At 36.1% G+C, this 13,608-nt stretch overlaps 1 protein-coding gene across 1 annotated transcript in view; it reads left to right on the forward strand.

Annotated features, from left to right (window-relative positions):
- Positions 1–8,240: 8,240 nt before the first annotated feature.
- The window catches only part of LOC133528547 (senecionine N-oxygenase-like), a 28,584-nt gene continuing 23,216 nt past the window's right edge, over positions 8,241–13,608 (forward strand). Inside the window, exon 1 of the mRNA XM_061865955.1 lies at positions 8,241–8,380. Coding sequence (XP_061721939.1) covers positions 8,315–8,380 — 66 coding nt within the window. The 5' untranslated portion in view covers positions 8,241–8,314. The remainder of the gene's footprint in view (positions 8,381–13,608) is intronic.

Consider the following 13,608-nt stretch of genomic DNA (forward strand, 5'->3'; position numbering starts at 1 on the left):
TTATATGTATACATTTCTTCCATATTAAAATAATATATCATAGGTATTTATGGAAATGTGAACAAATATGTATAAAAGTAAAGCGATATAACATGCTACGAAAATTTAGTATTAATAAATTTTTAGTAAAATATACCTACTTAAATCATTTTCATATTTTTTCCCGCCAAATATTTCCAAGATTGAACATATTCAGAGTAAATTTATCATAATAATTGTAATGAGATTAATGCATATCTGTCTGTAGCGAAAACGAATATCGACAGTCGAAAAATCGAATATCGTTAGTGTTGTGTGTCGACAGAGTAACATCCCTATTGCGCAAAATGTTCAAGTTAATAAGCAATACCAAGTGCGGGTGGTCCCACGTTGCCCCTATGATTGACTCTCTTACATTTGCAATTAAAAACAATGGACAATATAATACAATGGAATTGCAGAAGCATAATCAATAAAAAACATGATTTCATTCATTTATTAAATAAATTTAAACCTTGTGTTTTTGCCCTATCTGAGACATGGCTCAAGCCTGGAGCTCTTCTAAGAGCTACTGGCTATTCATGCCTCAGAGAGGACCGTCCTGACGGGTGGGGTGGAGTAGCTTTACTCGTCAGGAATTCTGAATCATTTTCATCTCTTCATCTCCCATCTCATAGTGATGATTTTTCAATTATTGCTGCCATTGTAAATAACATCTGCATCCTCTCTGTATATATTCCTCATCAATCATCTTCTATTTTTAATGAATTAGAACAAATAATTTCCTCTCTACCTAGGCCCTTGTTGATTCTAGGAGATTTCAATTCACACCATCAGTTTTGGGGCAGTTCAGTATCCAACTATAATGGACATCGTGTTTTAAAAATCTTAGATGATCACAATCTTTGTGTCCTAAATACTGGCTCTCCAACTCGCCGTACAGCGCCTACAGAATCACCCAGCGCTGTTGATCTATCCATTTGCTCTGCTGAACTGGCATCTTCTTTCACCTGGCAAACTCTAGATTCTACATTTGGTAGTGATCATTTTCCAATTATAGTCTCATTTCCTTCATCTACACGACCATCTCCGAAACCTAGCCCTAGGCTTAAATACAATCTATGTAATGCTGACTGGAAAAACTTTAAATGCTGTGTAGAGAAGAAATTATTGTTTTTGCCTAGTTTAGATGATACTGACGTAGTTGGTTGCTCGGTTGCTTTGGCCCGGGTGATTACAGAAGCAGCTGATGATGTATTTCCTGTTAAAAATACTGTAATTAATAAAATCCCCTCTCCTCCTTGGTGGGATCAGGATTGTTCCCAAGCCATTAAACAACGAAAGGAGGCTGAAAAACTTTATCGTCATTTTATGACTACTGAAAACTTTGAGTCTTACATGCAGGTCGCACGTGATACTAAAAAATTGTTACGTAGGAAGAAATATGAAGGTTGGAGACGATTCTGTGCGTCTCTCAATCCTAATGTAAAACCTTCCATAGTTTGGAACAACATCAAAAGGTTCAGACATGCATTCAATGAACCCTCAAGGCGTACACTGCCTCCTAATCTTGCACAACAATTTATAGACAGACTAGCACCTTCATCTGTTCCTGAAGAGTTTGTGTTCCAACCTGCAACCTTTTTATATGATCCTTCCTTAGACTCCACTTTTAATTGCCCTTTTAAAATGGAGGAACTAAAAGGTGTTTTAAGCAATTTAAAAGATAGTGCTCCTGGTGAAGATGGTGTGCCTTACTCATTTTTAGTAAATGCCAGTGATGGCATACTTACTTATTATCTGAGCATAATAAATTCGGTTATCCAGTCCGGTATAGTCCCAGATTCATGGAGATCCCAGATAGTTATTCCTATTTTAAAACCCAATAAACCAGCATCAGATGTTTCTTCCTATCGCCCTATTGCCCTTTCCTCAGTATTTGCAAAAGTAGCTGAACACTTAATTAAAAACAGGCTAGAATTTTTTGTTGAAAAGAACCATTTATTATCTCATAGTCAGTTTGGATTCCGAAAAGGTAGATCTACTTATGATAGTTTGTCAATATTAATTGCAGATATACGACTGGCATTTTCTAAAAATGAGTCAGTAGTAGCTGCTTTTCTGGATATAAGTGCTGCTTATGATAATGTATTAGTTTCAGTGTTACAGGAAAAGCTTTTCAAGTTAGGCATTCCACAAATGTTAAGTCATTTTGTAATAAACCTTTTATCTGAACGGTCCATCAGTCTTATAAATGACAACAATAGAATTTCTCGTTTAGTGTGGAGAGGTCTACCACAAGGGTCTGTATTAAGTCCATTATTATACAATATCTATACATCTGATTTAGAGTCATCTCTAAATGGTACTGTTAGGGTCTTACAGTATGCCGATGATTTATTACTTTATTCATCAAATCTTTCTCCTGAACAGGCTAGTAGATCAGTCACTTGTTCCTTATGTTTCTTGAGGTCATGGTTAGATTCTAATGGTTTAGAACTTTCTGTTCCTAAAAGTGTTGTAGTTTTATTTACTAGAAAACTATTTCCTCCTCCAATCAATGTGCAATTTGATAACTACTCCATTTCAGTAAAAGATAAAACTAAATTCCTTGGTGTCATTTTAGATAGTAAATTAACAGGCCTCCCACATTGTGAGTACATAGTTTCTAAATGTGAAAAAAATATTAATATCCTTAGGTGTGTTTCTGGAGTTTGGTGGGGTTCCCATCCTTTTTGTATGAAACTAATGTACAATGCCTTAATAAGAAGCATTTTAGATTATGGGACATTTTTGTTAGAGCCTGGATATGTCGTTGGCTTCCAAAAACTAGATCATATTCAATCTAAAGCCTTGAGAATAATTTGTGGTGCCATGAAATCAAGCCCTATCAATGCTATGCAAGTTGAGTGTTGTGAGCCTCCGCTCCATTTACGACGCCAATATCTTTGTGATAGATTTATTTTCCGTTGCTCCCAATTCTCTAATCACCAACTCTGGATTATCTTGTCTAACCTTCTACTTCAAATAAGTACATCCAACTATTGGAAACACAAGAGCCCTCCTTGCTTAATCAAAAGTTTTCAAAAACTTAAATCTATTTCAGCTCCCACTGTTAGCTCTTCATCACTTCCCATTTTTCAGCATGAATATGAGTCTCTTATACTAGTTCCACCAGTTCTCCTGGATATAGGTATATCAAAGAATGATATAGATCAAAATCAACAATTTCTGAGTTTTATTGATACTGATTATCAGGGTGCTAACCATATGTATACAGATGCTTCTAAGATGTCCATCAATGGTTGTGTCGGTATTGGTGTGCTTCACATTCAATCTAATATTTACCAAAAGATAAAATTGCCTCCAGAATCCTCTGTGTATAGTGGTGAGTGCTTTGGAATCCTTAAAGCATTAGAGTTTATCATCATAATGCATCTTAAAAAAACAGTCATTTTTTCAGACTCTTTAAGTTCTCTTCAATCAATATCTAAATTTCCTTTCAAATCTAAATCTAATAACCCAATTATTTATCAAATCCGTAGTCTACTGCAAAAATGTCATCTTAAAGGTTACTCGGTTTCCATTGCCTGGATCCCTGGACACAGAGGGATTAAAGGTAATGAAAGGGTGGATGACTTAGCTCGTGATGCCATTAGTTCTGGAGACATGTTTCCATTTAAGAATGTTGCTGAAGACCTGTTGGCACTGCCTAAAATATACCTAAGAAAGGAATGGACAAAATTATGGGCATCTGGTGCGGGTGCCGCTGCGTTACATTATCGGAGCATACAAAGATCAATTCCTGCCAAACCTTGGTTTGCTAAAATCTCTTTGCCAAAGCCTGCAACCAGTATGTTAATTCGAATGAGATTGGGTCACGTATGTACACCGGAACACCTGAAACTACAAAATCGCGTGGCCAGTTCCGCATGTATTTGTGGAGCTGATCCCGCTGATCTTAATCATATATTCTTTTCAGGTAATTGTAACCTGTATGACCGTTCTATATTATTAAGACAGCTGTCAGATTTAAAAGTTCCGTTTCCCACATCTATTAGAACACTCCTGTATATTAATAATTCTTCTCCATATATATTTAAATCATTGTATTCATTCCTCTCACGTCATAATATAAAATTATAATATATTACCATTCCCTGATCCTTATCCAAATTCCGACATATCCGTTATAATGTAATCCTTTAATTCCGTTTCCCCGTTTTACTCGTTTGGCTGAATGCGCCAGGAGCGCGATGCCATAAAAAAAAAAAAAAAAAAAAAAAAAAAGTGCGGGTAGTTCGAATAACTCGCGTGGCTAGAAGATGTTGATGTCAACTTTAGCCAGTCTTCTCCGAGACCACGAGGACAACGCCGTCCCCGACACGTCGGATGTAAATTTAAAACTTAATACGCGATTAAGTCCCGTTTCTATGAGTTAATAATGCTTCTAATTTAGTATAATTATATTAGCGATTGTCAAATTTTACCCGTTGTCGAGGTAACCCCAATGCACCTTAATCAAACAACGCAAGTAACTCAACTGAGCATGGAATAAAATGATTAAAAAACTAAACGTTGGCAGCATTGAAGTTTCAATCTGGATGATTGAATAGGCGGTGATTCGTGTGACCCTTTAAATTCGTCGGGCTAATCTACTCTGAGGAGGGTAGTCCTCTACAGAGCAAGTGCAATACGCAGATAAACCTAGATTTTGTATTGATTTAAACCAACACGATTTTCATTCATAATTTTAAAACTAATACGGGACTTAATCGCGTTAACTTACGTTTATTATATGGCCTGACGTTTCGAATGTGACGTTACGTTACGTCAGGCCATATAATAAACGTAAGTTTACGCGGTTAAGTCCCGTATTAGTTTTAAAATTACGAGTATGAACCTAGATTTTATTTAATAAACCCTTTCATCATTATAATTGCATCGTTCATTTTTGGAAATAGATGACATTAGTGGACTTTTCGGAATTATCTGAATTCGCCAAATTATATTATTTGACATTTTTGTAAAAACAATATTTTGCACCCAGTATCGTTACAATTTTCAATCATGACACTCTGTCAGTTAAACTGTAAAAGTTAAAAAATATATATATCGAAAAAATACACTAGCTAAATATTTCACGATGTTTCATATGACATTCACATTATACGAGTATGAATCTGAGTCTGAATCTGAGTTGCCATGATTTACCTAATATGCTTTTGACGAAGCCTGCGCTATGGATTTAGATGATGGTTGTGGTCTGAATTTAGTTTTGTTTAAGTATTTATATATTATATTTATTGTTGTCCATGTACCCTCAAAACAAACCGTATTGAGCTTACTGTGGGACTTAGTCAATTTGTGTAAGAATGTCGAATTATACTTATTTATTTATTTTTTATGGTCATGCCTGTGTATTATGAGATTTTCATTTTATAAAAAATATATTTTATTGACATCGTAAGTTAAGATATTTTCGGTTAAAACAAAATATAGTCCCATTTTTATGCCGTTTTATCATTAAGATTTATTTCAACAAAATCATAGAATTTTGGGTAAATATACTGTGTCGGAGGACCGCGTCCTCTCACAAATTCTTTTCATGGTCAATTTAAAATATAATACAGTTGTCGGCGAATGGGTCCTGGCGAATCTAATTTTCGCCCGGAGGGTCTGCGCCCTGCGGCTTTACCAATGCACAATGCAAGGAATTGCCGTGAAATTACACATTTTTGCATAAGTGCTGTGAAACCCTCGACTTTGATAAGTGGGAAATGTTAATAAACACTTGTAAGCTAATTCTAAATACACATAATTTACAAAGTAGACGATTTTTAAATTTTCTATAAATTTGCATATGTGCATTTTGATTCAAGTCCGTAAGCGATTTATTAAATACACTTAAATGAAAAAAAGAAGAAACTTTCAACTCTATATTATTTGGTTGTTAGATTAGTGTTTAGCTCCCTGTCCAACTTCAGGCCCCTTGAAGATGAATCAAGAATATCACTAATAAGAGAGGGTGTAATATTTCCTCATTATTTAATATTTTTTTCATTAGAATTACTTATATTTATTTTAAGAATACAAATGTATAAACGTAAAACGTATCCCATATTTATTTTGATCCGAGTTTTTTAAGTGACGCTATTTTGAAAACAGGAATTTCGAGACATTCGTCGGCTCATAAATAGCGGTGATACCTACCAAGTACTAGCAGATAGAATTTGAAATAGAGATGGATTGTCAAAGTAAATTTTGTAACTACTGTAAATTTACTGCAATCTTTCGACACATGATTAAAACTTTTAGAACGCCATTTGAATATCAAACGCCATCTACTAGAGCATAGGCCATAGGCCCAAGATATAGCGGCATCTTTTCGAGTGATGGAGCCATACCTTTGGCCTATGCTCGACTAGATGGCGCCACTTTTCTTTCATCTCACTAGAACTATTCATAACCTGCTACTGAAATATGGAGTTGGTTCGTCATACTCTACTCTCGATAGATGGCGATGGTACTACAGATGGGCAGTCGTTCCGCCACATCCGAAGCCTCATGATTGGGGCTTTATGGAAATCGATGGGTCCCGCACTGATTATGACTAAATTTTGAAGCTTGTTTATTTTAAACGAGACTAGGCCTAGTTGAGATGCTGTAGAAACGACCGCCTAAGGAATTAAAAACAGGGTAATCATAATATTTACATTATTTTCGGGACAAAAAAATCACAGAATTATGCACACCAAACAAGATTTCCGAAAATCTTTTTTTAGCTGTACAAAACCTTTAATTTAACTATTATCACATGTATATATACCCAAAATGTGGGCTTTTATTTTATTCTATTCTATAATAACTGAATATAGAAATTTTAGTCAAATTAAGAAAGAATATTTTTCTTTTCCTGTCTCTAAAATTTGTATAATAAATTACTAGAGTAGTTAAGTAAATCTATATGGTTCTTAAATAATAACAGGCATGAATAGCAGTGTCGATAACAGTCCTATCGTTCGCAAATCAAGTTTTTGTTAAAGTCCTCTTAAAACATATGAAACCTAACTAAATAAATGATATGTAGGTTAGATTTTTGTCCTTAGGGCATCTATAAGACGTATATCTTTATTTTGCAGCATCATCCTGTTAAAAATAAAGCATGGACAACCTACCTCCATAGAAATGTTTACAAGGTGGGTATTTGTTACTTGAAACCAATTAACCCCAAAAAGCCGCACTTTATAAAATCGACGAAATCGAATGGAAAATAAAGGCTTAAAATTATATCTTCTTCTTCTTCTGGTGCCATGCCCAGTCTAATGGGCGTCGGCGGTCAGCATGGCATTCAGCTCTCTGGTCTTTGCCAATCTCTTGAGGGTGGCTGCGTCTTTTCTTAAAATTATATAATATACCTTAAAAAAATCCCAAGAATGAGAACTACTAGGTATGTACATAAAATAAAAGCGGCCAAGTGCGAGTCGGACTCGCCCATGAAGGGTTCCGTACCATTTATGACGTATTAAAAAAAACTACTTACTAGATCTCGTTCAAACCAATTTTCGGTGGATGTTTGCATGGTAATGTATATCATATATTTTTTTTAGTTTTATCATTCTGTTATTTTAGAAGTTACAGGGGGGGGACACATTTTACCACTTTGAAAGTGTCTCTCGCGCAAACTAATCAGTTTAGAAAATAATGATATTAGAAACCTCAATATCATTTTTGAAGACCTATCCATGGATGGGTGTGATGAAAAAAATTTTTTTTGAGTTTCAGTTCAAGTATGGGGAACCCCCAAAATTTACTGTTTTTTTTTTCTATTTTTGTGTAAAAATCTTAATGCGGTTCATATAATACATCTAGTTACCATGTTTGAACAGTATAGTTCTTATAGTTTCGGAAAAAAGTGGCTGTGACATAAACGGACGGACGGACATGACGAATCTATAAGGGTTCCGTTTTTTGCCATTTGGCTACGGAACCCTAAAAAAGCCTCGGCGTCATTGTGATCATTAACCAATATTACATTAGATTGACTATTGTCAGACACAAATCTACGTTCCATTGCCATTCATCATAGGAAATATATGGGTTCAAAACTTATAATCTTATTTTCCAAATAGCCCCGGGGTTCTCAATTAGCCCCATTTTACAGCATTACAGTAGCGGCAAGCAAGGTAATCGTATACTCGTTTAATACTCGATTAACTTGTTTGATGACTAGATAAACCATTATCAGCAAAGGTCAAAGTTACGTATACATAAATGGCACAGAACAAGCGTAGCTTTAGTATTCCTCCGGCAGTTCAATAAGAGTAGCGTGAAGATGTATAAACATTTAGTGTTTTATGGATTGTGTGTAGTTAACTATATTATGTGTCATAACATTCAGGTAAGATGGAAATTGCAAACAATACGCTTGAAATGTAGGTACTTAAATGTGACACAAAATGCGGTTATCAGACAATATATACACACATGTAGTTTTAGTCAAAAATGATTAAGCAAAATTATGTAATAAGCAAGAGACTTGAAAATTGTACATAATATATCACTTTTTGGTAAATTCGTACTAAATATTTGATGCATTTCTATCGTTAGTACGAGTATAGTAAAACGAAAGAGATGGAAAGCCATTATAAGCGAAACTATGGCAAAGCGATTTGCCTGTTTACGCCATTAGGTAATGGATTGCATCAAGAATAACTCAAACCAACATTTATTTATCAAATAAGCCACAAGGGCATTTTTACATGTCAAGATACAGCACGTATAAATAACCAACAATTATAAAATACAATTTCAGATATCAAAGCCTGTAGATATTTAATGCTTACATTATGTTGTTTTTAAACCCCTAGCAATATTTTGTGACATGAATATGTCTAATACCGAAATAGCGAAAAAAATTGGCTGTTTGATACATTTTGGCATGTCGGATTGTCAAAAAGCTAAAACTTCATAGCTGCATTTCAAGCAGAACTCCTGGCCATCAAGGAAGGCCTCCGATTTGCACTCGAGGGACCGGTACACCCCATTTTGGCTGTCATGTCGGATTGTCAAAAAGCTGAAACTTCATAGCCGCTGCGCTGTATTTCAGGCAGAACTGCTGGCCATAAGGGAAAGCCTCCGATTTGCACTCGAGGGACCGGCACACCTCCACAAAATTCGTATTCTGTTTAGTGATAGCAGATCAGGTCTAATCGAACTAGCAAATCCCAACAGCTACAATAACATTGTAAACCACACCCAAGAACTGATCCATAGACACAAAGAACACACATCAGTACAATTTATCTGGTTATCCTGAGCAATGAGCTAGCTGATGACGCAGTCAAGTCCGCAACCGAATTACACCGTACACCCGTTTACCCCATAGCAGAAACTTAAAACTAAACTCGCGGAAGAGAAGGTACTGTTGTACTCGTACAATAATCCAAACCACTGTAAACACACAAAATCATTACCTCCCACTCACAAACAGCTAAAAGACTATGTCAACAAAAATCCACCTACCTCTGCAACAACGCAATACCTCAGCAACCACGGGTTTCACAAGGCTTACCTCTTAAGATTTATAATTGTAAATGACGACCACTGTCCACGCAACCCTAGTAAAATTTCTAAAATATAATAAATAAATAAATAAGACGATGTACTGTCAAACCTTCCCACTGAGAGGACTCGATGTTCCATGTTTTCATGTATCATGAGGAGTTGTCCGCCAAATTTTCGCTTACTCTCCTCTAGTTCAGAATAAAAGATGCGCTTCGCCACTCTCTCCTCCGCCATACGCGATACGTGACCGCACCACCGAAGCTGTCGACGCATTAGGTAAGCCTCTATTGCACCGACCTTGGCTCGTCGCAGAACTTCGGTATTTCGTACTCGATCGGACCATCTGATGTTCATGATCTTACGCAAGGATTTGAGGTGGAACAGGTGTAAGGTACGAATGTGATGACGGTACACGCACCACGTCTCGGAAGAGTGTAAAATGTTTGGCAGCACGATCGCCCTGTATGCAGAAATTTTGGTGGCCAGTTTTAGATCGTGCGAGCAGAAGACATTGGAAACCAGTTTCCCAAATGCTGCCGCTGCAACACCGATCCTGCTGCTGATCTCAGCGTCAAGGTCACACTTCGATGTATATATAGTACTCCCCAGATAACGAGAAACGGTACATAATCACCAAGTAGATAATACTGCTAACCTTGATATACCTTACCTTTGCTCTCTCCTTTATTTTTCCTTACTTTTCTAAATTCTTTTTCGTAGTTGCATAGAGTTGGTCACACAACCGCTTCTTGCACTGTGAACACGTAGGTAACACTCAACACACACATCATAACACTTCACAAATCATCACATACACTACAGCTTAGTAATTCTCTCCCGGATCACACAACTGCACACTCAGAAAGGGCTACCATCTTTTAAATCCGGCAGCCAGGTCAAGAAGTGTAAAAACTCCGGAATGTGGGGCTCATTCTCAATACCCGGACATATTAACATAATAATTAAAAAAAACCCAAAATAATTTGAACACTCTCCGAAAAGTAGGATTTCTCAATTCGTCCGAATCCTGTATTTTCCCGGGAGTGCGAGAATCTTGACTTCCAATATCCCGGAATTCCGGAGTCCTGGGGTCCCAAAATCACGTTGTTACGGAATCCTGGAATACTGGATTATCCATGTTCCCAGAATTGATTTGCAAGACACTTTCTTATTTTAAATAGTATTTTTATAGTGATTTGCTCTTCGGAGCACCATTTGACGGGGTGGGTTTGCTTTGAAAACCATATATTAATCAACGGAATTCTGACCATACTCTATATTCGTGTAATTAATGTGACTTTACGTTAGCATTTTATGAGCCAGAATGCAAAACAATATTAGCAATTTTCAATAATAACCATTGTTTTTTTTTTTTTACGCATGCTAGGTGCAAACACACATTTAGTATTTTAAAAACTATAAAAATAAGAATAAGGACAGTTTATTTTCTAATAAATGTTCCAGACATAGTTAACCAGGGACCCCCGCACTAGGTTACACCTGTATCGCGGGGAACCAGTTAAGCTTGTAAAACAGAATTACGTTAAGTACTCAGATAATAAAATTAAAACTTAACAGGTTTCTTAAGTATTAAATACTTAGAACTAAAATTAAGATAAACTAGGTAAAATTACAGTTAAGTGACACTTTGTAAAATAGCTTCTGTCTCTGTTTAATTAACCGATTGAAGTCATTTAAAAGTAGTATTTTTACTATTTTTAGCCTCATTTACAGAGTTGCCTTTTAAATCACAATGCGTAAGAATGGCGTTGTAAAAAAAAATTGTCTGTTTCATACATTTTGGCTGCCTGACCTTGACATTTTCTACGGGAGACTCACTTTTTTTTTTTGCAATTTCGGACTGGTCCCATAGTAAAAGTGGCTCAGTTTGGCCGATATATTCAGCCCGTAAATTATTTCAGGTGTCTAAATAAACACCCTGTATAATACATAGTATATATGAGCCCGGTCCATGTCGTTCATCCTATGACGAACATAAGTTGTTTCAAAAAAATTCAAAAAAAAAGAAAATTCAAAAAATCTTTATTGCGTAAGAGTAAGACACAAGCGCCGCTCTTCCTTTACGTTACATAACTATTTATATATTTTACACATGCTAAGCTAATCAAAGCTAAATCTAATTAATTTTAATTTACTGGCTAAAATTCTAGTTTAAGTATACTATTTACATTTACTTTAGAATTAAGGTATTTAAATGAATGAAAAAATCTTACAGGAATACTTAAAAATACATGAATCCAAAAAGAAATGTATATATATGTATTTCTCTCTCTCTCTCTCTCTCTCTCTCTCTGTATGTGTGTATGTGTGTGTGCGTGCGTGCGTGCGTGCGTGCGTGCGTGCGTGCGTGCGTGCGTGTGTGTGAGTGTGTGTGTGTGTGTCTTATTTATTTTTTCAATCATGATCAATGTAATTCTGTCTCATCATAGGTTATGGTCTTCAGCCAATTTGTAACTTCTCTCTTGCAGTCAAAATAATGTTTCGAGTAAATGTCAAGTTGTTTGTTCAATTTATTGTAAATATGTGAAGATTTCAAGCAGAACTGTCTGCGAGCAAATGAGGTCCTAGTTTTTACGAGTTCACGACAGTTTTTTTTCTTTTCTTTTTGTGATTTGTATTGTAGGGTAATATTTTATGTTTTTTTTAATGTAATATGCAGAATATATAATTTTCTGACTGATAGCAAATCACTGATTAAATAGAGTTGGTCAGTAGGGAATCTATTTTTTTTTTAAATACACAATCTTAATGCACGTTGAGCACGTTCAAGGTCAATAAAACGACTCTTTGCCGATCCGATACAGTATACTAGGACAGATTGGACCAGGGATATATATATTTCATTTAATATATTACGCGAGTTTGACTGATTGATTTAACCGGCGGTACGATATAGCCGACTCTCCCCTAAGCTGTGACAGACGGACGGACAGACAGACGCACGAATGATCCTATAAAGGTTCCGTTTTTGTTCCTTTTGAGGTACGGAACACTAAAAATAAATATATATCAAGTGTTATTCACCAAAAACTTTCAATTACATTTCTCTAAGAGTTTTAACTGTCTTATAATTTTTTTTAATGTACGTTTTTATTTCCTTGTAAAAATCCATACACCCATAACTTAGACATTTCAATCCCGGACTACAATGGATACCTCGCCCGCACGCTCCTCGGACACCTCTAAACTAGGACAAAACCGGAGAAACCCGGACGGATGGCAGCCCTACCGCCAGAAACAACGCGTAACCAGTGAACGGAAAAAAACACTTTCCGCCGTAATACCGATAGCGCCGAATAAGGAGTATTACTGCTCTGCCGCAGGCGCAGAATGTTCTACCGCCGGAGTGCAGCACTAGCACCTTTCGTAAATCATAGAGTAACTTATAGGTATATACTTCCTATCCAAACCCAAGACAACAAATATAATTTACTAGCAGCAGTACACGTTATCGTGCCGTCCAAGTCAAATTATATTTGTTGTCTTGGATTTGGATACTCGTATAATTGTAATCAAACTTCACAGGTAAGTTCGTTTGATTATTAAATATACTGCGCCTTAAACTGATTTTTGACAAGTTTTCATAGATCATAAAATATCACATTAATGCATCAAGGCAATAGCTCTATAAATAAATTTAATAAAATTCTTTTTTTATAAAATTATTTTAAATATTTGATCCTTTCGTACTAAAATATTTTTTATATTCTAAAGAAAGGTTACAAAGGGCCTATCGGAAAACGCGAAAATCGAAATATAGTCTTCATCGCTCGAATAAGCAAGAGTGATAAAGAGGTTAGATAACGAAATTTTGATTTTCTTGTATCGCGGTAGACCTTCAAATTGTGATGGATTGGGGTAGTGGCGCCCCATGCGCAGAGTTTCGCGTAATATTCCCTATTTCTGGCAACAAAAGACCTTAAGGGTGGAGGGGTTTAGTCCGTTGGCGGCTAGATGAAAATTCTTTAGTGCAGCCGAGTCGGGCATGCTGCCGGATGCCAGGGGTGGCCTACCGCGAAAGCCGAAATTTGCAAATTGCGG

The sequence above is a fragment of the Cydia pomonella genome, chromosome 19, assembly GCF_033807575.1.
Source record: "Cydia pomonella isolate Wapato2018A chromosome 19, ilCydPomo1, whole genome shotgun sequence".
Taxonomy (NCBI): Eukaryota; Metazoa; Arthropoda; class Insecta; order Lepidoptera; family Tortricidae; genus Cydia; species Cydia pomonella.